At 40.4% G+C, this 25,927-nt stretch overlaps 1 protein-coding gene across 11 annotated transcripts in view; it reads left to right on the forward strand.

The window, feature by feature from the left end:
* The window catches only part of ZNF131 (zinc finger protein 131), a 30,625-nt gene that overhangs the window by 2,129 nt on the left and 2,569 nt on the right, over positions 1-25,927 (forward strand). For 9 of the 11 annotated variants that reach the window (XM_060634544.3, XM_060634549.3, XM_060634550.3 and 6 more), the window contains exons 3-6: positions 214-315; positions 7,031-7,175; positions 18,128-18,813; positions 25,739-25,869. In XM_060634544.3, the coding sequence (XP_060490527.3) occupies positions 214-315; positions 7,031-7,175; positions 18,128-18,813; positions 25,739-25,869 (1,064 nt within the window). Of the gene's footprint in view, positions 1-213; positions 316-7,030; positions 7,176-18,127; positions 18,814-25,738; positions 25,870-25,927 lie in introns of those variants that run through there. The other 2 variants (XM_060634553.3, XM_060634555.3) reach the window with 2 other exon arrangements.

Genomic DNA, 25,927 nt, shown 5'->3' on the forward strand with positions numbered 1-25,927 from the left:
GTCTTTGAGGTAAAGATTTGGGTTCATGTCTAATTGAAATTGAAATTTATCAAGATAGCTGCTTAGAATGTTCTGACTTTAGTTTCGTAATTTATATAGTCTTATGATTGTATTATGAAGAAAGATCTTTATATAATTTACTACTTTGTTTTATGGTTTTACTTTTGATTTTTGAATACATATGATTTTTTTTTTTTTTTTTTTTTAATCTAGGACACCATTTTAAGGCCCACAAAGCTGTTTTGGCTGCTTGCAGTAAGTTCTTCTACAAATTCTTTCAGGAGTTTACTCAGGAACCTTTGGTGGAGATTGAAGGTAAATGCTTGTTTTTGTTTGTTTGTTTGTTTTTTAATTAATTTACTTATTTGGAGAGAGGGCCCATGCGTGTGCACACATGCAAATGGGGGAGGGAGAGGCAGAGAAAGGGGAGGGAGAGAATCCCTGGCAGCCTCCTTGCTGGCAATGCAAGCCCGACACAGGGGACAGGGTACACGGGACACAGGGCTTGGGACTGGATCTCACGAACCCATGAGGTCATGACCTGAAGACGCTTAACCAACTGAGCTACCCAGGTGCCCTGGTAAATGCTTGTTATAAATACAATATTTAGCAAATATTATAATAATTAATGAAGAAGTGTTACTTTAGCAAGGTACTGTAGGAAATAGGTATCAGTGGTTCCTGTTACTTGACTGGATAAATTGTTCTTTTGACACTTGAGAATTCTTGCTTTCCGTAAAGTGCATGGTAAAATGATCCGCCAGGGAAAACCCTTACTTTAGATGGTAGATGTTGATCTCATAAAAGAGTCTTTTTCAACTTCTGAGACCAGTGCTCACTCTTTTGAAAACATGTATTAGAAGTGAATTCTCATTTTTGTTCAGTGGGCTTATGTTTCAGACTGGTGGGAATGCCACAGGTTACAGTAGAGCTGCTTTATTAGCAGAGGTACTTATGACATGCGCAAGATGAAGTGTGCTGCCACAATATGGAAAAGGCTAGGAAAGATGAACCGAAGCAGCATTCAGAAGTTGTAGTGGATATAGAGTCTGGGATGGAAGGAATCGTTCAGTAGATACAACCTTAAAGTAGAAAGTGATTTTTGCACTTGTTTGACTTTTGTGATAATAGCTTCCCAAGTGCTAGCTATAGTGCTATTTAGTTTAGGTGCATTTTCTGAGGTTTAAAGCAATCCTTTGAAGTAAGTGGTATTATTTCCAATTTATACATCAGGGAACAGGCTCCAAATGGTTACTTGCTCAGTGTTGCCCAGCTAGGAAGGGATTCACTTTGTGTATTAATTACCATGCTTTTGTCTTTTGATATGACATTACTTACCCCTCCCCACCATCCAAAACTGTAGGAAATATTTGTCTACATAAATACAGAACTTTAGCTTTTCCAGTGTTCTTGAGCTTTGGTTTTGTATCTTCTTCACTGTGTGTGTGTGTGTGTGTGTGTGTGTGTGTGTGTGTGTGTATTTGTTATGAACGAGTTGCCTAGAAACACTGTTCCCTTGGGAAAATTTGGTGCCCTGGGGAGTAAAGAAAATGTGAAAACTTAAGCATATTCCTTTTGGGGGGGTGGCTTTACATTCCAGTTTAGCATTCTGGCTGATACATCCATAGATAATCTTTTCATTTTCTGTGATGGACAGCCACAGGCATAATGGAAATCCACGAAGCTTACTAAAGTGAGAATCTAGCTGCCTATACGGTATTAGTTTCTGTTACAGGGCAAGATTTCATCCATTTATTTACCTGAGGTACTTTGTGACGCCAGGCAGGTTACTTTACCTTAGTTGCATAGACAGCTTGCCTTGAGGCAGGGCTGAGAGGAATAAAATTTTCATCTGAAAATTCCTCATTTCTTTATAGGCTTGTCACAATTACTTGAAATAACATGTGCAGAGCGCTGAGCATAGTGTTTGGTACATTGTCAAAGTTTAATAAATTGGGACTGTTTGTCAGAATTAATACTTGTTATGTGTTATGTACTGTACTGGACCCAGGAAGTGAAAAATTGATGAATGAGACAGACTTTAAAGAATTTGCAGATTTAATCACAGATGAGCAACAGATGCAGAAAAGAGAGCAAAGAGTGTTGCAGAGACTTTTATTGTGGAATGGTGTCGCCGAGGAGGGAGGACGAGTGGTTTAGTCTACCTTGGTGAGATAAAGATTTCAAAGAGGAGCTGACTTCTGCTTTTTAAGCAAATAAGTGGCCCAGTCTAGAATATGCATTGCTTTTGGAACAAGGAATATACCTGGAGAAGTAGGGTCTTTTCTTCTGGAGACTAATCACCTTGAGATTCTCTTGTACTTCTTAGTACCTCTGACCTGCTGCCTTCATTATAGGATAGCACATACAAGCCTTCAGTACTTAACATGACAAATGAGAAAGTGTAAGAACATTTTCTGTTTTTGTTATTTGCCAGGTTCAGGTTTAAAGAATCAGTTTGGCTCAGTGTGTTTTTGTTTTTCTTTTGGTGTTTTTTTTTATTATTAAAAAATTGTTTTTAATGTTTTCATCTTTGAGAGAGAGCACATGCACACGCGCATGTGAGCAGGGGAAGGGCAGAGAGAAAAGGAGAGAGAGAATCTCAAGCAGGCTCCACACTGTCCGTGAGGAGCCTGAAGTGGGGCTCAAACTCATGGGCCACAAGATCATGACCCAAGCTGAAATCAAGAGTTGGACGCTTAACTGAGCCACCCAGGAACCCCTTGGCTTAGTGTTTTCTTTCTTTCTTTTTTTTTATTTCTTTTTTTTTTAACATTTATTTATTATTGAGAGACAGAGACAGAGCATGAGCATGGGAGGGGCAGAGAGAGGAGACACAGAATACGAAGCAGGCTCCAGGCTCTGAGCTGTCAGCACAGAACCCAAAGTGGGGCTTGAACTCACAAACTGCGAGATCATGACCTGAGTCGAAGTTGGACACTCAACTGACTGACCCACCCATGCACCCCTTGGCTCAATGTTTTCTTAAGCCCTTAACTTCAGGATCACTGTACAATCTGTCTAGGTCAATCTGTCTAGGTCACTTGGCTATAAAGAAAGCCCTGGACATGTCATTAGACAACCTGCCTTGTAGTCCTGGCTTCACTGTTTTGTCGTTATATAACCTTGGACATGTTGGCTTTTCTTTTTCTTATCTGTGAGATATGTCAAGTAAGTTTTCACTATGTCACGGACGTTTTAATGTTATGACATTCTGTGCTGTTAAAATCCTCTGGAGAATGCTGCTGTTGTTGTTTTGATTTGGTTTTGTTTTTAGCAGGCAGTCAGCCTGGTTTAGGTTCAGTCTGGGCTTATGTGGGCTGTGGATGCAATGCCAGTTTATTTTTCAAAACCTTCGTTGTGCTGCTCGGGTGCCAGGTGTGCCAGCCTGGGTCCACATCATACATAGTGCAGGTCTTAGACCCTTTACTGTGTTGCCTCAGGTCAGTTCCACATGTGTAGCTCAGTGGCTAGTGCTAGGCTGCATTCACAAGGACCTTTCTCTAGCTCCCTCTTCTGACTTCAGTACTTTAGCTCCTCGGGGCAACTTTTCCTGATCCTCTGGCTGGAAAACTGGGATTTTTAGCTTCCCTGTGCTGACATAGACTTCCCATAGTGGGATCCATTTTCTAGACAAAGTAATGAGAGGGGGGGGAAAAAAATTCTCTCCATGTTCTTGGAGATCATTGCTAGTTTTCTGTCAGAAAGAAGAACCTTTTCTAAGAATTAGTGTCTGCTTGGCGGCCACCAGCCACAGGTGTGCAGCATCAGAACTGGGACTTGCCTTGAGGCAGGGCTGAGAGGAATAAATCCAAGTATCTCCCCCCCCCCCCCCCCCCCAACACACATGTACTCTCTGTTCCCTTTCCTGATTCTCTAGCCAGAGTTTTCTTCTGTACCTGCTACACAGTTACAGGATTTGGGCTGTCTTCAAGTGTAAGCTGGGATATGTGAGAGGAAAAATAAAAACCAGGAAACTCACTGCTGCTCTTTTGAGTTTTGATTTCTGTCCTCAGCCTGCTTGTTTCTATTTATGTTTCAGAGTCCTTATGTATTTGCTTTATGTATTCTGCCCAGGATTTTTAATTGTAATCTGTGGACAAGATAGGGTGGAGTGTGCTTTCTCCATCTTAGTTATAATTTTAACCTCCCTCCGTAAAATATGAATAATGACCTCTATATGTCTAGAATGCTGCCCTGTTTTGCTTCTTCCTAAGGGAAAAAAAGAAGATTCAGGCTAAGGTGTTCATATTAACAGTTTCCTTAGATAACTCAGAAAGACTATATTCTCTTGCCCACTTCTCTTACGAAAGGAGCAAGGGATTAGTGAAGTCGACTGAGATTTGGAAGTTATCAAAGTAGTCCTGATAGAGAACCAAGTGTTTTCGCAGCTGTGCATCATCTGTCACCACATCACTTCCCTGGGCACATGTTAGCCGTTTGGTCCATGTTAGCTAATTAGGTCAGTAGTTTATTCCTAGGACTAGTGCTGGACTGGCGACTTAAGCACCTAAGGTGCTTATAAAAAAAAAAAAAAAAGTTTCCTATCCTGGTTTTGATTCTAAGGATCGGAGACCCATGCTTTAAGTCTGCAGTGATTCTAATTAACCAAAATTGGGAACTAAGTCTGTAATTCCTTATTCAAATCCTTGGAGGCCAGATGTTTCTTGAAATTACAAATTTTCTAAAGATAATGCAGTCTGTGTAGTACATTATACTCCCAGTGGGGTCTAGGGGGTGACATTCTATAACGAAATAATACTTCAGCAGAGTAGCATATTAATATTTACTCTAAGTGGGATAAAGACTATAAATAGCCTAATGTCCATTCAGATCAAATATTGCTGCCAAATTAATGGGAAAACTTCTGGTGTTAAGAGATCTGGGGGACTTTGGAATTGTGAATAAGAGATTGTGGGCCTGTAGTGAATTAAGCTGTGGATATTCAAACTCTTCCAAGCAGGAGTGTTTCCTGCCATCATCTTATTTAAAAATCTTATGTTGGGGGCGCCTGGGTGGCTCAGTTGGTTAAGCATCTGACTTCAGCTCAGGTCATGATGTCACGGTTTGTGAGTTTGAGCCCTGCGTTGGACTCTGTGCTGACAGCTCAGAGCCTGAAGCCTGCTTCAGATTCTTTGTCTCCCTCTCTCTCTGCCTCTGCTCTCTCTCCCAAAAATAAATAAACATTATTTAAAAAAAAATCTTATGTTGGGCTTAAGAGTCGAGCCATCTGTGTTTGATTCTAGTTTAATCTTTTCAGTAACTTGCCAAAGTCACAGTTATTAACTTCTGTGTGCCTCAGTTTTCCTGTCTGTGAAATGGGATTATTATAGTAAGTTCTCCATAGGATTGATATGAGGATGGAGTTAATACTTGTGACGTGGTTAGAGTCATGCCTGGTATTTGTAGTATTATATGTGTCATTCCATTTCGAGAAAAATACACATTTAAAAAAGTTTTTTTAATGTTTATTTTTGAGAAGGGGAGGGACAGAGAGAGTGGGAGACACAGAATCCAAAGCAGGTTCCAGGCTCTGACCTGTCAGCACATAGCCCAGCGTGAGGCTCAAACTCATGAACGGTGAGATCGTATCCTGAGCTGAGATCAAGAGTCAGACACTTAAATGACTGAGCTACCCAGGCACCCCAACAAAGGTGTTTTGTTATACTTTTAAACATTTGATCAAAACTCCTTAAGTTTAGTTATCTGTACCTCAGGCTACTCTCATATAATAATGAATACCATGGTGAAAAGACAACAGGAAAACAGAGATTTAGGGGAGATCCAAATAAAAGCAACCTGAAAAGAATCCAGTCATTTTTAGATTGCTTATTCAGGTATATAAAGTGCATAGGAAGAAAATAAAAGTATTTTTGTATTTGCAGTTATGCAAATTGTGTGCAGTTTAGACTTGGGCATTTCTTAGTGTAAAAATTCAGTGTTGAAAGTAGCTTTCTCTTGGAGGGCCTGGTTGGCTCAGTCGGTTGAGCATGTGACTTTTGATCTTGGGGTTATAGGTTCAACCCCCCACTTTGAGTGTAGAGATTACTTAAAATCCTTAAATAAAAGTGGTTTTCTATTTGTTTCTTTCAATAGATTTTTGTTGTCTTGCATTAGCAGACTGAAACAATAATATATAGCATTGAAGAGAACAAAGAAATAGAGTATCCTTTTGGGCCAAAATCTAACCATAAAACTTGTAAAGAAAAGTTGGAATCATGGAAATTTAATTTTGGAAGTGACTTTAGCCCTTATTCACTCCTACTTTGTGTGTCTGCATTTTAGGGAGCATTGTTTTAGATACTGGGAGGTGAGTGTACAGAGACAAAAATCATTTCCCTCGTGTAACTTAGAGTCCAGAGATGCCCATGGGTTTTAATTACCAGAACAGGTACAGAGTTCAGCCTGGGGGAAGTATTAGAAAGTTTCATTAAGGGTGTGGCATTAGAATTGGGCCTTCAAGGGCAATAGGACTTATACAGATACAAACTGAGCATTCATTAAGGAAGGTGAGTGTTAAGGCAAGGAAACTTTTAGAAGTGAAGGGTTTGTTTAAAGATCAGTATATAGTATGGGATTGATACAGTTTAAAATTTGGAAGGGAAAATAGTGGTAAATAGGAAAATAATGTGAAGTACCTTGAAATAAAGGCAGACTGGTTTGGAACTTTTTTGCTGAGCTGTGGAAGGCCCTTGAAAATTTGGAGCTGAGTTGATGTAGTGATCCCTGGCAAGAAACATAGCATGTCTGACATGTAATAGTTAGCCAATTCATGTATTTAAGTGATAGATTTTACTATTTACTATTCATAAGAGTATTAGGAAACCTTTGGGAAAGATCTTAAAGTAGTTTGGTAGGAACTTTGGCTATAGTATTACTGTACTGTTAATGAGAATTCCATCAGGAATTAATTTTCTGAAATTCAGATACTAATCAGGTTTTGAACACTGAGCTTTTTTTTTTTCTTTACTAAATGTTAGAAGTTTTGAATCAATGGGCAAACATGCTAATGCACATCTTTTTTTTACAGGTGTTAGTAAAATGGCCTTCCGTCATTTAATTGAGTTCACATACACAGCAAAATTAATGATACAAGGAGAAGAAGAAGCCAATGATGTATGGAAAGCAGCAGAGTTTCTACAAATGCTAGAAGCTATCAAAGCCCTTGAAGTCAGGTAATTACTTATTTTCTTAGTGATGCACAGATAGTTCTGTTCAGTCATGTACATCCTATTAGTCAAGAATTTATTGTATGTGTTATGCCATAAAGGATTGACATTTTGAAATTAAGAATATTTAAGGATCTATAAAATTCTGGATACTGATTGCTCTTTCTCTCACACTTGATTTCTTGTCCTTCTGTAAAAACTGCTAAGGGTAATTAAAGTAGCATCTTTTGTATCTAATAAAATCGGGAAGACTAGGCAGCTTTTAAGGAGTTGTTTTGTTGGGTTTGAGTTGTTAATTGTACCAAGCTTTATTCTAAAAAGAATTTGGCTTACAAAGATTAACATAGTCCTGTTTAAAAATAGTGAGGAAATGGATGAAGATAAATAGGCCACATGAGGTGATAATCAGTGAAGTTAGAAATACAGTAGCCAATATGCATGGCATTCAAGTCTATACACTTGCTAGGTGGGCTAAATCTAGCTCTGAATTCTGAAGCACCTAATGGAAAGAAAAAGGAAAGAAAAACCTTAAGCTACATTATTCATGGCTATGAGAACAAATCAGTTGCTTCGGAGCCATTCCTGGCATTAAGACACAAAATTTCTCAGGGAAAGTATTAAAACATTAAATGACATAACAAAGACTCAACATCTTGCATAACAAACAGTGGCAATATAACATAGTGACCAGGGTGCCTGAGTGGCTTAGGCGGTTATGCATCCGACTCTTGATACTGGTCAGGTTGTGATCTCGCATTTGTGAGATCAAACCCCTCTTGGGACTCCGTGCTGAGCATGGAATCTGCTTAGGATGTTCTCTGCCCCACCCCTGCTCATGCACATGTGTACACACAGTCTCTTTTTAAAATAAAGATAATACATATGTTAACAAAATAAAAATAAATACAGTGACTGAGAGCAAGAGTTCTGGAGTCAGGCTGCCTGGGTAATAGCTTAGCTCTCTACCATGTAATGAAGTTACTCAACTTGTCAGCACCTCAGTTTCCTCATCTGTCAAAGGGGGTAATAGTGGTACTTTCTACACAGGATTATTTATGGGCATTAAATGAATTAATGCACGTAAAGTGCTCAGCATGGTGTCTGGTATAAAGTACTCCGAATGTGAACTGGCATTGTTATTAATATCTCCCGGCTGTGTTTCTTGTGATGTCATTGGTGTAACACTAAAGTGCAGTTTGGTAAAATCCATTTGCACGTGGGGCAAAATAATTTAGTCCAACTCACTGGTATGGTTTAGTCAAAAGATGCAAATTAGAATAATTCTAAGAAATAATTGAATTATAATTATCCATAAGTACCATTTCTCCTAATGAACTTGTAATTAGTTTGATGACAGAATTCAAGATTAAACCACGAGCTTGGTATGTATGTATTCTCTAATGCCTAGTGCCTGGCACATAGTATGTGTGTGCACATTTGTGAATGGATGGGTGGGTGCGTACCAGTTAAAACCAGGTCAACACTCCTGCAGAGAGAGCTGAGACCTGGGTAGCAAAATAGAGGTATGTTGAAGATAGTACCTGATGTCATACCTTTTCAGAATGAAAGTAGAAAGGGAATATAATACGGATAGGGCAACATCAGATGTGGTTAAATCCTGGCTGAGAATCTACTGAAAAAGTGTTCTATCTGTGTAGTTCTCCTTGCTGCTCGTACTAGTAAGTTAGTATCCAGCTGTGGGGAAAGTCCTTGGCAGCAGAACAGTGGAACACATTCTGACAGCCTAGGTTGGATTCGGGAGAGTTAGGACTTGAGTTCATTGTGTATAGTCACTGTGAGATGAAGGTGAGAACAACTGGGCATGGCTCTTTTCCCAGGCCTATTTAGAAACTTTGGGAAGATTTATTATTATAAGAGTGGGATCTTTATAGTAATTACAACCATCAGTGAATGCTTTTCAATGTAAATACAATAACATACTGAATTGTTTCTTGAAGCAGTTAGGCATGCAGCGTCCTCTGAAGAGTTCTTTAAAGACAAGAAGACAGCAAGCAGCATTACATGTTGGCTGTTAATGATAATGCAATTAAGGAATAAAAATTAATTTAGTTGTAGTTAAATTGACTGGTTAAGGCAATTCTATACTGAGAAGATTATTGTATAATTGTTTTGTAGATACAGAAGGTGAAATAAGTGCTCTTCTCACTTTCGCATTATGCAAGTATTTTTGGCATACGGTGTCAACTTTCTGAATGACACTGAGGAAAAATATTAGGGACTTATTTTGCTTTGCTAGAATTGCATTATTGTGTATTTAAAGCTATGTATGAGAAGCTTCCTGATACTTGTTAGGGAGCAGCAGTTGCCTTATAGATTTTCCCTCGCCAGCCTATTGAAGTATAATTTACATGTCAAACAGTTCACCCAGTTAGGATAGAGTTTGAATTTTGGCGTTTGTATACAGTGGTGTAATCACCACCATAATCAAGACATAGGAACGTTCCCATCATTCTGAGTTTCTCATGACTCTCTAGTCAGCCCTAATCCCCAGCTTCAGTTATCCACTGCTTTTTTTTTTTTTTTTTTTTTTTTTTTAAATTTTTTTTTTTTTTTTTTTTTTCAACATTTTTTATTTATTTTGGGACAGAGAGAGACAGAGCATGTACGGGGAAGGGTCAGAGAGAGAGGGAGACACAGAATCGGAAACAGGCTCCAGGCTCCGAGCCATCAGCCCAGAGCCTGACGCGGGGCTCGAACTCACGGACCGCGAGATCGTGACCTGGCTGAAGTCGGACGCTTAACCGACTGCGCCACCCAGGCGCCCCAGTTATCCACTGCTTTGATTTTTATCACTGTAGTTTTATCTGGGATGTCATATAAATGGATTCCTACAGTGTAGTTTCTGGTTGACTTTTTTCACTTAGCATTATGTTTTAGAGATTTGTCAGTGTTGTCGTGGGTATTACTATTTCATTACCTTTTATTGTTGTAGTGTTCCCTAGTATGGCTATACCACCTGTTGATGGACATTTAGGGTTCCACCTTTTACAAATAAAGTGGCTATGCTTTCATTTCTCAGTAAATACCTAGGAGTGGAATAGCTGGGTTGTATGATAGATGTTTTTAATTTTTTTTAAGAAACCGCTAAACTGCTTTCCAAATTGCTGTGCCATTTTGTATTCCAAATTGAAGTGTGTGAGAGTTCCTGTTGCTCCACAGCCCTGCTGATACTTGATATGATCAGGCCTTTTCATTTTAGCTGTGCTGATGTAGGTGTGTAGTGGTTTTAGTTGGCATTTCCCTTATGACTAATGATGAACATTACTTCATGTGCTTTTTTGCCATGTGCTTATCTTCTTTGGCAAGGTGTCTGTTCAGATCTTTTGCCCATTTTTAAATTGGGTTTATTATCAAGAACTGTGAAGGGTCTGGGATTTTATCCTGTTTGCAAACTAATAAATTGTCCTGCCACTGTTTTTTGAATGCTGGCAGAAGACAGGAGACTCCTGAGTCAGAGAAAAAAGGACTTCATTTCTCTCACAGCATAAGGAGCAGCATGAACTCTCACATTCACATCAATTTTTCTTATCCTCCTTAGCCCACATGCAAGTCCCATGGGGGTGAGACAGGGTGGCCTAGGTGTGTGCTGTACTCACAGTGGTTTGCATCACATTTGAGGAACACTGAGCTGTAGGAAACCCAAATCTTTTATAATGAGCTATAGATGCACCTGTCCCCCACTTGGGGGAAGACCAGTTCTCTCTTCTAAGGCTATTTGCTATATATACAGGCAGCATTGAAAAGATCCAGAACAAAAGGCTATCAGTGTCTGTTTACAAGACATGCAGAAACATGAGGGATCCATAACTATCTTCCAACAATATCCTTGTTTCTATATTATTTTAGCTTCTGGTAAATTGTTCCATGAGTACACTACTCTGTGGCCACTCTGATTAATCTGACCAATAGGGACTGGGTCCTAATCCATTGAATTTTTTCACACTGGATTTAATGAAGGCAACTATAAACAGAACTTGAAGCAGCAGGATGTGGCCACCCTGCACCACTGAGCTTACCCATCCACCCATTTTCTTAAGGTCCTAGACTCAGCCAGCTGAACAAATTCCTAGAAAGCCAGGTAGCTTTATTCTTTAGCCCTAAGTGGAAAGTGACCTTTTTCACTTAGCCCTAAGCATTAATCCAAGTATAGCAAGATCTTTTAGCACTTGCACAGTCCCTCATTGGCCCACAGGGAGGAGGTCTAGGGCAAGTGTATCCATAATAACCCTGGCCAGTGATTTGAAGCTGACATGAATGCCTTCCAGGGCCCAAGTGGTGTCCTTGATTACATAGGCTTACGTCAGGCACAGATTTTGTGCCACCTTTTTATTTAGATGATTCGCATTGTTGGGAAAACTATGCATGGAGCACACATAAATAACAAGTCAGTTATTCCTCCAGGAAGCTCCCCCAAATAACCAAAAGTTGCCTCGTTTTGGGGAGATCTCTGCAGTCATCTGAGAACTAAACTGATCTACTGGTGGTGTTTTGTTTAAACAGGATGATGATCTCTTCTACCCACTCCTGAAGTGCAGGTCATCATACTTTAGAGAGGGAAAGAAGTTAGTACCTGGCTTGCACATGAGAAGTATGGTCCTAAGGGATTATAGGTAGGTTGGAAAGAAAGTGGTGTTTATAGTTGTTTGTGCCCAGTAGGACCTTCATCAGTCAGGGGCACAGGCCTCAAATGTGGCTTTACCCTTTCCCTGATTGAATCTGGTCTAAAGGTTTTTAGAAGGGTCTAAAGGTGGTCAACACCTGAATTAATTACCTGAGTGGTAATTAATTATCCATCTCACAAACTGAGCCTCAGCTTTGGGAATGGTAGTGGGGCAAATACTTGTTTTTGCATGGAACATGCAGGAACTTGGCCATCCTCTGCTGTTTGCAGAAGACTTCTTGGTAAAGTTAAGGGAGATGATCGTCAAATCATGGTCCGAGTCATCTGGCAGGGGAGGGCAGATCTAGCAGTCAGTTTAAACGTTGGCTTGCAACAGATGGGGAGAACTGCATCAGAGCATTTTCCTACCCAAGGAAGGCTGTGGGGGCAGTTTGGAAGGATAAGAGAAGGACAAGTCTCCTCAGGTGCCAGAATTGTTGCTCTCTCTTCACCTCCACAGAATCATTGTGTTACATTCTGGTAGCTATAACCTCATTCTTTTCCAGTCATCCATTCCTCTTACCCAGACCTTTCATCCAGAAAGGTCAGGGACACAAGGTCATTTTCATAAACCGTCTAGACCCATTGTGTCTTCCACTTTGGCTCACAGGGGCAGTCTTAAGTGTACTTGGCAACCAGTATATTCAGCCAAGTGGTCATTATTTTAGGATGTAAGATGATGTCAGTTCAAAAAGAGACTCCAGATGGCTGAACTAGAATTAAGTTTGAATCTCCTAAGCCCACTTTTGACTGGGCTGTCACCTGGAAGAGATACCAACCAGGCTGTGCCAGTGTTGCCATTGTGGTGGGAAAGGTAAGGATTGTGTCTAAGAATGGTCAGGGCAGAATTCAAATGTCCAATTAGGCTTCTATAACTTTCCACCCATTTTTGTCTTGATCATTACCCAGGAAGCAGATGAGAAGAGATAATCCCTTTCTGGGGACAGCTGAGTCTGGTCATCACAAAGTGCCTTACTCAGATTTTTGGACAAAGGATGGGAGGGAAGTAGAGTTAGAAATCTTCCTGAGTCAGTGTTTGAGGAGGCTTTGCAATGCTGTCTGTATTACAAGTGTCTGTGGATGGTGGGGAGCTTAAAGGGTTCCTCAATACCTTGACTGTTAGCCAATTATTGAGTAGGTTTTGGCACAAAATTATCAGACGGCAAATGATCTAGAAAGCTAAACAAGACACAGATTAGTCTCAGGGGCCACAGTGGTGTGGCCAGAACCAACAGATCAGTCTGGAACCGCAGCATTGTGACCTTAAAAAGTGTCAACACTGGTGAGGCAGTACTGATGGCTCTAAAATGGGGTCAGAGGTCCAGTGGCCTCCTTCACGGTGAGACAAACAGGCCAGCTTTCGGTGGGTGTCACAAGTCTGGCATCCAGTGGCAACTTCCACATTAGAAACATAGGCTACTTTATGCTTAATCTGTGATGGTGGATATGTCACCATGTTCAGAATAATATTGGATCCTAGGAGTCCGTGATGGAAGTCTAGGCAGTGCAGCCTTGATCAGCCTCTTCCTTCTGGTTGGTATCTGGTTGGTAGAGAACGGGCCCTTCCCATGGGCATGAATCAGTGATCCAGATAGTTTTGATCAGCAGCTGCTATTTGTTTCCACAGTTGTGGTCCTGAAGATAGAGGTCTTTAATCTGCCACGATTTCTGTCTCTTCCAAACAGCTAGGCCACTGGCAGCAGCCCAGGAGTCAATACAGTATAACATGGTTCATTGTGGAGAATGTTGTCTAGAGCTATGAAGAAAGCTTTTGAGTTCTGCCCTCTGAGCACAGCAACCACATCCACTTTTGGTTTTGTGTAGTCGGTGCTAAAGCTGAGCATTTGCAGCAGCCCAGGGAATACCATCAGTCGTGAGTTTAGCCAAACCATTTGTGAATCAAAAACCCCATTGATCTAGTGGCTTTCTTTGGGCATCAGAGTGAGGGAGCAAGCAACCTTTTTTTTTTTTTTTTCCCCATGTAGAGCGAAGAGGTCAATTGCTTTCTTGAGTATCTTACTTTGAGAAATGAGACTTATTTTGAGAAATGAGACTTAGTGGGCTTGTTTTACCTTGCTATTCGTTAAAGTCCTAGTTGACGTGCTCCCAAATGGCAGTATCAGGCTAGAGAGCCTCAAAGCCTCACTGAATCAGGCATCAGTTTCAACAAGAGCCCAACAGCACACTAATCCTTTCTTTTCAAAGGGAGTGTGCCGTGCAGATGTGTCAGGGAATTGACCAGTACAAAACTACAAGGTCTACCTTGTGGGTGGAGCCTGCCTCCCTTGGTCAGAAGCTCTACTCTGCAAAAGCATCAGTGTCAGACTTGTAGTTCAGAGGGGTCATTAAGAGTTATAGGACCTCCGAAGTAGAGAATGTACCACAGCTTGATGGACAACTTCCAGTGCAGCCTTTTGATTAGAGCCCCACTTTAAAAGATGCTGATTTGCAGATGAGCTGATACAAAGAAGTAGGATGCCCGAGTGAGGTACATGCTGTCTCCAGCAACCCAAAAAAGTACAATAAGATGCTGATCATCATTTTTAGTAGGGAGAGGAAGGAGGTGAAGGAACAGTTTTTCTTTAACTGCTGGAGGGATTGGGTGTTGTGAATCTACTCACTTAGTCCCAAGAAACTTCACTCGGTGAATAGGCCTCTGAATTTTGTTGGGGGTTTATCAGCAACACCTACTGATGGAGGTGTGCTAACACTGAAATCAGGGCCTTTGAGACAGACTTACAGCTTATAAGTCAACAGGACATCCGTATAGTGTAAACTTTAGGCATCACGAGATAGAGACGCTTGTGCTAAACCTTGACCAGCTGTTGGTGGCATCTGTCAGGGGAGCTTCTTCCAATAGCTCCTCTCTACCTGTGGCTCTTTTCCGTTTGGGACAGTCTATCTCTGGTACTTACAGAATAGAGCAATGTAAATACCATACCAATTCCTGCTATACATTCAGATGTCAAGGCAACACCAGTATGTAGAATCGGCTCTACCCACAGGGTTAAGACAGCCTCCCTTTCCTGTTGTGAACTTTGCCTAAACCCCTAAACCTTGAATGTAAGTGCCTCCTTTCCCTGTGATAGGATGGTTAGTTGGACACCTGAATCTAATGGAGCCATGAAAGTTTGAGTCTCTTCCATTCCTGAGTTTCCCTCAGCATACTTGGATAGATATATGGGGGTCTTCACTATACCCTTGGAAACAGGGAGACCTTGGCTCCACCCCTCATTATCTTCCTCCAAGCTGGTGAAGTCAAGGCATCAGGCGAGGGGAGGTAGAAGAGAAAGAGATATGGAGGAAGAAAGTAACTCCATGCCAGTGAGCTTTAAAGTGTGTACGTTCAGGGTGCCTGGCTGGCTCAGTCGGTTGAGTGTTGGACTCTTGATTTCAGCTCAGGTCATGGGGCCAAGCCTCACATCAGGCTCTGTGCTGAGCATGGAGCCTGCTTAGGATTCTTTCCCTCCCCAGCTCGCACTCTGTTTCTTAAAAAAAAAAGTATACCTTAATCCTAGACATTGGCTGCCCTGTTGTTATAAAACATCTCTTATGTTTTTACCTGGTTTAACATAAAAGTTGGGATTTTCAGGAGGCTTGACCACAGGAATTTATATTATTTTGGATTCTTATTCCCCAGTGACTCATCTTCATGAGCATTGTAAAATCCAGTTGGCAAGAAGACTTACTAGACAGTGCTTCATCACGGGAGTTTGTCTCCGAGAAATCTCCCCAAGAGCACCATGGCACCTTTATGGCAGCCAGGACACGCTGCAGGAAAAAACCCGAGACCTTTTAGTGTCCTCTCCAAATGAATCTAAGGTAGATGTGACACTGCAGGAGAGTGAGCCCTGCCCAGGTGTTGCCATTCTTCCTTGGCAAGCATCGTGTTGCCCTTCATCTCTCATGTGGACCAGCCAAAGTTCTAATGACTCAACTTGTTTTTGTTAGTAGCAGTTGCAAATTTCCCTCTTGTCACCCTTGGTTTAGATAACTTGTCTGTAAAGGGGTGGAACCTTCTGTCTCCACCCCTGTTCCCACCTGTGGATCTTAGTTGTTTTGATGGATTGCACTTATGACAGACCACCAGGTTGGCAGAGAGGTCCTCTCCCAACACTGGGAGAGTTTGCAACAACCAGGAACCATTCGAGCAGCTGTCCTTGAACTTACTCTCTAGTATTCATCCTGCAACCACCCTCCTAGTTTTTCCTCATTAACAGATGTTTTAGTTTTCTGAGGCTGCCCTAACAAAGTACCACAAACTGGGTATAACAGAAATTTACTGTCTCACAGTTCTGGAGGCTAGAAATTTTAAACCATGGTATTGGCAGGGCCATGTTCCTTCAGAAGCCTGTAGGGGAAGATCCTTCCTTGCCTGTTCTAGCTTCTGTGAGCCCCAGGTGTTCTTGGCTTGTGGCAGTATGACTGCAGTCTTTGCCCACATCTTCATTCACGTTGCTGTCTTCTGTCTCTTTGTATGGCTTTCTCGTGTGTGTGCCCAAATGAACCTCTACTTACAAGGACGGAGTTGTAGACCTCATCCTTGATTACATCTACAAAGACTGATTCCCAAATAAGGTTACATTCACAGGTATGAGGGGTCCGGACTTCAGTATATCTTTTTGAGGGACACAGTTTAACTCAAAGCAGTCAGCAACTAAATGGAAGATGACGCATTGCCCACTTGATCATGCAGTTTGGTCAACATGTTTATTGCCAGCTCCAGTGGACTTCCTCAGATCCCATTAATTGCTCTGTGAGGCCTGATTCTTTGTCTTCTGGTAAACCTGCTCTTTTTCAGCATTTTGTCCTTGTTGCCAAAACCTGGCAAGAACTGTGACAGATCTGAGATTTTACCCTATTTACAAGCCAACAGTTTATCCTGCACAGTTTTCATAGATACTGATAGAGGATATGAGACTTTTAGGTTAGAAAGATTTTCTTTTTTGCACAGCAAGCAGCATGAGTTTTGTATTTGTGCCAGTTTTTCCTTCTCCCTCACAGGGGTGACATAGAGTGGCCCAGGTGAAAGCTCTGCATGTGGTTGGATTACATCACAGTCGAAGAAACTCCAGCTTAGGAAGCCCAATCTTAGATAATGGGCTGCAAGCAAACCTGACTGACGTTGCCCAAAGGGGGATATTATTATATGGACAGTAAGCACAGCTGCCCTCTGCTCTAGAGGGAGCCATACTCTGTCTTTCCAGATTGCTGGCTCTACTGCAGACATCTTTGAAGAGAGTCCAGAACAAAAGCTGTCAGTTCAGAAGATGTGCAGAAACATGAGACTCATGGATAATTGTCACCTAATAGTTATCTTCTTTGTGTTTATTGGATTGTGGCAGTTCTTTTTATACTGTCTATGTAAGACCTTTGGCAGATATACGTGTGCCCATGTTCTGGTCTGTGGTTGCCATTTGTTTGGTTTGTGGCTTGCCTTTTTGTTAACTATTTCAAAGGGCAGAAGTTTTTAATTTTGATGAAATCTCTTTTGTTAATTTTTGCTATTAAGCTTTCTGTTTTTGTGTGCTATTTAAGAAATCTTTTTTTTTTTTAATGTTTTTTTTTTTTTTAAACATTTATTTATTTTTGAGACAGAGAGAGACAGAGCATGAGCAGGGGAGGGTCAGAGAGAGAGGGAGACACAGAATCCGAAACAGGCTCCAGGCTCTGAGCTGTCAGCCCAGAGCCCGATGGCGGGGCTCGAACTCACGGACTGCGAGATCATGACCTGAGCCGGAGTCGGATGCCCAACCGACTGAGCCACCCAGGCGCCTCTAAGAAATCTTTTAGTAACCCAATGTTACAAAGATTTTCTCCTATTTTTTCTAGAAGTTTAATTGTTTTAGTTCTTCCATTAAAGTCTGTGATCCATTTTAATTAATTTTGGGGGGTATGATTTGAAAGTGATGGTTGAGATTTATTTTCTCCATTTAAAGACCAGTTGTTCCAGTACCACTGTTAAAACATTCTTTCCTCCATTAAATTACCTTGGAGCCTTTTTTTCAAAAATCAGTTAACTGAATAAGTGTAGGTCTATTGATGGACTTCATTCTGTCCCGCAAATCTTCACGTCTTGTCTGTCCTTTCACCAGTGTCGCATCTTAACTCACTGCAGCTCTACAGTAAGTCTTGAAATCAGGTAGTATAAGTCATCCAAGCTGGTGTTTTGCCTTTCCATATAAATTTTACTTTGAGCTTACCAGTTCTTCCCAAAAGCCTGCTAGGAATTTGATTGACCTTACAGATTTTTAAATCCATACATTATGTATTTCAGGAACAAAGAAAACTCAGCTCCACTAGAGGAAAATACCACAGGAAAAAGCGAGGCAAAAAAAAGAAAGATTGCAGAAACTTCAAATGTTATCACTGAGTCATTGCCATCTGCAGAGTCAGAACCTGTTGAGATTGAGGTGGAGATTGCCGAAGGCACAATCGAAGTGGAAGATGAAGGCATCGAAACGTTGGAGGAAGTGGCTTCTGCCAAGCAGTCCATAAAGTACATTCAGAGCACAGGTTCTTCTGATGATTCCGCCCTGGCACTGTTGGCAGATATTACCAGCAAGTACCGTCAAGGTGATAGGAAAGGGCAGATTAAGGAAGAAGATGGTTGTGCATCTGACCCCACAAGCAAACAGGTAGAAGGTATTGAAATTGTGGAACTTCAGCTGTCACATGTGAAGGACTTGTTCCATTGTGAGAAATGTAACCGTTCATTTAAATTGTTTTACCATTTTAAGGAACACATGAAATCACACTCCACTGAGAGTTTCAAGTGTGAAATATGCAATAAAAGGTATCTTCGGGAGAGCGCATGGAAACAGCACCTCAACTGTTACCACCTCGAAGAAGGTGGAGTCAGTAAGAAGCAAAGAACTGGGAAAAAAATTCACATATGTCAATACTGTGAAAAACAGTTTGACCACTTTGGACATTTTAAAGAGCATCTTCGAAAACATACAGGTAATTAGCAAATACTTTATGTTAAAAGTATATTTTTCCACATTCACTTCAGGTCTCAATGTCTAAATCCTTTTTTTTTTTTTTTTTTTTTATTACCACAGAAACCATCTCCTGTTTTTTCTAATATGCAGGTTGAGTTCACATTGTTTTTTTGGTATTAGTTTGTTGAAATATTGATACTTTAAAAGTAGAATCAGTATCAACTTTGGAAGTAGTTGTCACTCTTGCACCTTGCCAATTTTTATATATATATATATATTTTTTTTTTTTTCCTGGTCCAGTTTTATTTTTTTATTTTTTTATTTTTTAAATACAGTCTATTGTCAAATTGGCTTACATACAACACCCAGTGCTCATCCCAAAAGGTGCCCACCTCGATGCCCATCACCCACTTTCCCCTCTTCCCCACCCCCCATCAACCCTGTTCTCTGTATTTAAGAGTCTCTTATGGTTTGCCTCCCTCCCTCTCTGTTTGTAACTATTTTTCCCCTCTTCCTTTCCCCCATGGTCTTCTGTTCAGTTTCTCAGGATCCACATGAGTGAAAACATACAATATCTGCACTCAGCAGACTGACTGCACTTAGCATAATACCCTCCAGTTCCATCCACGTTGCTGCAAATGGCCAGATTTCATTCTTTCGCATTGCCAAGTAGTATTCCATTGTATATATAAACCACATCTTCCTTATCCATTCGTCAGTTGATGGGCATTTAGGCTCTTTCCATAATTTGGCTGTTGTTGAAAGTGCTGCTATAAACACTGGGGTATTGGTGCCCCTATGCATCAGCACTCCTGTATCCCTTGGGTAAATTCCTAGCAGTGCTATTGCTGGGTCATAGGGTAGATCTATTTTTAATTTTTTGAGGAACCTCCACACTGTTTTCCAGAGCGGCTGCACCAGTTTGCATTCCCACCAGCAGTGCAAGGGGGTTCCCGTTTCTCCACATCCTCGCCAGCATCTATAGTCTCCTGATTTGTTCATTTTAGCCACTCTGACTGGTGTGACGTGGTATCTGAGTGTGGTTTTGATTTGTATTTCCCTGATGAGGAGTGACATTGAGCATCTTTACATGTGCCTATTGGCCATCTGGATGTCTTCTTTGGAAAGTGTCTCTTCATGTCTTCTGCCCATTTCTTCACTGGATTATTTGTTTTACAGGGCCAATTTTTATATTTTTAAAAGAAATACATATAACACAGCTTGTGATTACTTACCAAGGATGATAAATTATGAAATCCTAATTACAGGGAAACTTCACCGTTCCTTTTTTTACATTTCCTATCTCATTTATATGTTACATAGATCAATATGTTTACAAAAATCCCTGGCATGTTTATCCATTTGTGTACACTTGGTCACCTGTTATGACCTGGTGGTGAAGTAGTCAGCATATGTTCATCTTCCCACCCCTCTCCGAGGGCACACAGTGTTGGCACTGATGGACAGCAAAGGGGATGAGAAAGGTAAAGTCTTTTACTGCCCTCCTCGTGGGAGCCATCTCAGGCATGCAGGAGTGATTCCAGGGAGTGTCCCACTCGGCCTCTGGTCCTTATAGCTCTGCATCCATCTCCTGTGCCTGTTTTTGTCCTGTCAGACACCCTGTCCTTCTGCCTCTCAAGCCTCTTTGCTAAGTCTCCTGTGCCACACACAGGAGCTTCTGCCAATGCTTTGAATCTCGGGTGTGGGGAGAGCAGTGGATAAGATGTGCCAAGTGTCAGACTCTGGACACGCGTTCCCAAGTTCTCTGTGGTGGCTAATGCTGTCTAGATTGTTTAATACAGTGAAGACAACACAGGTGTTCCATACTATTCAAAATCTTTCTCTTTGCTGGAGTTTGGAGAATTTTGAAGCAATTTTTTCATAGATTTCCTTGCTGTCCTGAGTTGCTTGCTGTATACTACTTGAAATTGAGGAAGCGGATAGATTCAGATAAATGTGGCATCCCTCACTTAAATGTTTAGTATCCATACTCGGGGACTGAATAAATGCCTAGGATCAATACTTAGTGGTTACATGAATAGCAAGAGAATCTCCTACTTTAATTTCATCTAGTATAGATTTAAAAAGCTTTAGGGTACTGGTTTGGGTAACTAATAGGTGTTTATGAAACCTTTTGGGAAAATGCTTTCTGATTTTCAAACATACAGGTATATTGTATATTTAGAAACTGCCTATAGTAATAGTTTTTAGTCCTTAAAACAAATATTCATCTATTTTAATGTAGTTTTGCAAAAACGATTGCTATACCATTAAACTAGTAAATAAATGTTAATTGGTAACTAGTGTGTTTTAATAAGGGTTTCCTGTGTCCCAACAGATAATCAGTCACTTTCATATTATTTTCTAGCATTGTAAAAGTAGAAGCAATTGTCTCTTTTACCTAAAACATAACCTGATAACTTGCCTGTTGAAAACAGGCAACACAGACTATTTTGGAAGTTAAAATGTGTCTTTCAAGTCCTATACGTTGTATTTTGGATTAAACACAGAATATAGAGCTAAAGTATATTATGTTGTATGTCTTTATCTTTAAAATTATGTGAGATAATTACGTTGTTACAAATTATAGAACTAGATGTCAATTTGAAGAACAGTTTAACACATAAAGCAAACTGAACTTTTGTTGGCATTTAACCTCAATTAACTGTATTAGTAATTAGTAACAAGATAGTTGCAGATGTGATCAGTGACTTGGTGAATTCAAGAGGAGCATAAGTAAACAGCTTTAAATTGTGCTTATGTTAATGAAGGATGGATCGTTTTTTGCTTATAACAAACTAAGTGTAAAGATAAGGAACAATCCCATTCCTGTGTTCCTACCCTCAAAATATATATAAATCCCCCTCAGTTTCACATTTTGCATACTTTTATTAGTTTAGTGGTTTGATTTCTTCAGTGTTCTTAAAGCATGCGCTATAATCTATGACTTGAATTGCAAAATTTTGGCTGTTACTCGTCCTCTGAATTATTTTGTTTCCATTTGGAAAATAGTAATGGTAATGCCAACCTGCTAGGTCGTGGAGATAAGGAATTTTTAGAGTCTCTGCCTTCAAGGAGCTCACAGTTATGTTGGGAAAGACAAGCAGGCACAGTCACATGTGACGGGCTAAGTGCTAATAGAGGTAAGCACGCAGTCTTATGGGAATGCCTGCCTGTACTGTTTGTTTATGATGGAAGAGACCAGGATGGTTTCCTGGAGTATTCACCCTATAATGACACCCAAAGGAAAAGGAGTTTTCCAGGAGATGGGCATTCCAGGCAAAAGAAATGAAGCATGCACAGGCATAGAGGAAAGAGCGTAAGCAACTTGTTTGGAATGCTGCTGGTAGGTTGAGGCCGGGGGATTGGGTCCAAGTTGAGGAATGCCAGCATGTGTAGCTGTTAGGAAGGGCTGCCCACATGGCATGCACTTAGGCATCATGGACAATCTACCAATGGTTCAAGGGCAAGAGATGAGAAAGTGATGGGAGATAAAGCCAAGATCATACAGTTACTTTTCATAAGTGCTGTAAATGAATTCAGATTTTATTTTGGAAAACTGTCATTTTAAAGAAGTTTAAGCCAGGATCACATTTCTGTTTTTAGAGTCATGACGGGCAAGATAAGAGTGGAGCGAGATGAAACCTACAAGGTCTAATTAAGAAGCTGTTGGAGCGATCTAAGCAAGAAGGAGAGGCTGAGTAAAGGCAGTGATAGTGGAAGAGGGTTGGAAATGTGAAGAACATTAAGGAGGCAGAGTCAACAGGATTTGGTGACCATTGAGATATGGGGGTAAATCCTAGCTCTTTGGTTTGGGTGGCTACGTAGTTGGAGGTTTATTATTAATTTAGAAAAATACAGAAGGGTAAGCACTTTAGCGGTGGGAGGAGATACCAGAACTTTTGACAGATTTACCAGTGGGACACCTCATATGAAAGAGAACCTAAAGGTGACCTTTAATCATGTCTTTAAATGATTGTACCTCGTTTGCCAGAGAGGTAATGTGGAATTATAGAAACAATGTGGGTCTGGAAATCCTGACCTGACCCGAAGTCAGACGCTTAACTGACTGAGCCACTCAGGGGCCCTGGGTGGGTCTGAAAATCAGATTGGATTGCAGCTCCAATTCCAACATTTGACAGTATGATGAACTTAAATGGTCGCTTTATCTCTGGCCCTCTTTCCTTGTTTGTGTAAATAAGGGCAATAACTTACTTTACAGGGAAAAGCACTTTGCAGGCTGCTGTCCACACATCTAAAGTATAATTAATCTGTTGCTATTTCTAGACTTCATCGGACTTCCTAAGTTTTTAAAATGCGAAAGCTCAAATGACATAAAAGCCGAAATGACAATGAAAAATGAATCTCTTTTCTACTTCAGTAGATCTCTCCAAAAGCAGTTACTGCCATCATTTTCTTACTTATCCTTCCATATCTATTCTTTGCATTTTCAAGTAACCATACACAGGCATGCACACAGAGGGTTTTTTGGGAAAAAAATAGAGGCATGTAGTATACAGTGTGATGCCATTTTACACTATTTAATTTTTTTTTTTTTTTAACATTTTTGAGAGAGAGAGAGGGACAGAGTGGGAGAGGGGCAGAGAGAGGAGAGAGAATCCCAAACAGGCTCCACACCCAGTACAGAGTCTGACATGGGCCTTGAACCCACAAACCGTGAGATTATGACCTGATCTAACCAACTGAACCACCCAGGTGCCCCTGAAGTCTTTTAATACATGAAAATTCAGGAATCTACTTTTTTTTTTTTTTTTCCCCCCACTGTGGCTGCATGGTGTTTCAGTGTATGGGTATACCATAATTTATTTATATTGATACACATTTAGGTTGTTACTAGTCTTTTACTGTTACAGGCTATGCCTCAGTAAGCATACTTTTGCATATATCTTTGTGTACATGTTCAAGAGCAGAATTGCCAAGTCAAAGAATATGTACATTTTAAATCTTGGCATTGTTATGAAATTGCTATTTAAAGGAGCTATACCAATTTATATTTGTAGGTTTTATTTATAGTGAAAAATTATGTACTACTGAAACCACAAAACGTAACCATTGTATTTAGCAGTATCTTGCAACATTGGGGGATATGATAAGGAATTTCTGTACCAGCACTAATTCTAGGTGATTAGGTCTTTCTAATTTTCCCATCTCATGAACATTATACAAAAAACAGAGGGTTTTTTTGTCAGGGAAAAACTATAGCTCGAAGTAACTTGACTAGTATGAAGGTCACAACTAGGATCTCATCACTGGAGCCTGTTTCTCTGCAAGCGTCATGCTGTCCCTTGAATCCTCTCTCTTCTTGTCTTACTCCAGACTGCTGGAGTCTACCTGTTAGCCTGCCAGTCCTTTCATATCTCTTTCCATCTAGCTTATTGCCCTATTTCTGACTTCTCTATCTTACCTTGTCCTCCTTGTATACAACTTGAATCACTTTTTCTTGTACTCTAAGCACATTCCCTTGGCTTTTGAACCCACTTGCTCTAAAAAGGCCTCTAAAAAATCCTGGAATTATTGCGGTCAATTACCCCTACTCCCTGCTGAGCACTGTTGGAAAAAATTCATATCAGACCTTAAATTAGGCCTTTTTGGTGTCTGATTTAAAGCTTTCTTTGCCAGATTGCTATTTTGGGCCTTCAGCCCGATACTCAAGACTCTGCCCACACCTCACCCCAGCAGATGACATATCTGTCATCTTTCAAAACCCTCCATCCCCTTTACTGTTTTCATGGGCTTGCCTCTCATCCCACTGTAGTCTGGCTTCTAACCCCACCATATTACTTACACTATTCCTACTAGAGTTAGTACAATCCCCTGTTGTTATTCTACCTGACATCTCTGTTCAGTTTAGCACTTGTTTACTGCCCTCATCTTCCTGAAATTTCTTAATTTCCGCAGTGTTCTTTCCTTCTGCTTCTGGCTGTTCTGTTTCTGTTCTCTTTGCTGCTTCATTTACCTGGTGTTTTAACTTGGTGTTTCATTGAGTTCTGTCCTTGATTCTGTTATCACATAACATACTTAGAGTTTTCACCACATCAAAGGTTTTTATTACTACCTAAAGTAACTCCTGATCTGTATATCAGTCTACCTTCTATTTGACTTCAGAGGAGTCTGTTCAACTATTTACCAGACTTTTCCACCTTGAGTACCTTCAAATCAACAGATACAAAACTAAATTTATAATCTTTCTCAATACACTGCATTCCAAACCTACTTGGATTTCTGTGTTCTTGATTCTGATTGGCATTCTAAGCTAGAGGTCTGAGAATCATTATTGATACCTTCTCCCTCTTACTCCTCACCCATGTTGTTCTGTACCTCTGTGTCTCTGCCTAGAATACATTTCCTTCTTTCCTTCACTTATTCCATTCCAGGCAGAATTAATCCCTCTCCTTTTGTGCTGCTGCCTTACATTTTCCATTGCCCTTTATTCTGAAACAGGTTTTCTACAGTACATTGCAGGTGTTTATTTGTATATATTTCACGTTCATAAGATACTGTGGCCTGTGATACGAAGTTTTTAAAGAAGGGCAATTTATCTTCATCACCTAGCACATGGTCTGGCACATAGTAAGCGCTCAAAAAATACTTGTGGAATGGATAGTGATGCATTTCCCCAAAATAGAGATTGAGCTTGATTTTTACCTAAGGGAAAATTTGCACTTTTAAGAAATGCTAAAACATAGAACTCAGATCCAATTTTTATTTCTTCCTCAGAGTACAGATTCAATTATAATAATCACTGAAAACTTATTATTTTCACCTCTAGAAGAGTCTTCTGGATGTGATAGAAAACATCTGAATTACAAATTCAGACCTTCCTCTCAAGAAAGTGCTATTAGAATTAACCAAAAAGAAAAAAATTTATTTGCTTTTTCTGTTTTTCTTGATTTGCCAATAGAATTTTTTTTCTATTCGAATAGGTGAAAAACCTTTTGAATGTCCAAATTGTCATGAAAGATTTGCTAGAAATAGCACCCTCAAATGTCACCTGACTGCGTGCCAAACTGGAGTGGGGGCAAAAAAGGGAAGAAAGAAGCTTTATGAATGTCAGGTACGTGTGGGTGTATTCTGTCCTTAGCAAAGGAGTTGGGTGTTTGAAATCATTAAAA

The sequence above is a fragment of the Panthera onca genome, chromosome A1, assembly GCF_046562875.1.
Source record: "Panthera onca isolate mPanOnc1 chromosome A1, mPanOnc1 haplotype 2, whole genome shotgun sequence".
In the NCBI taxonomy this organism is placed as follows: Eukaryota; Metazoa; Chordata; class Mammalia; order Carnivora; family Felidae; genus Panthera; species Panthera onca.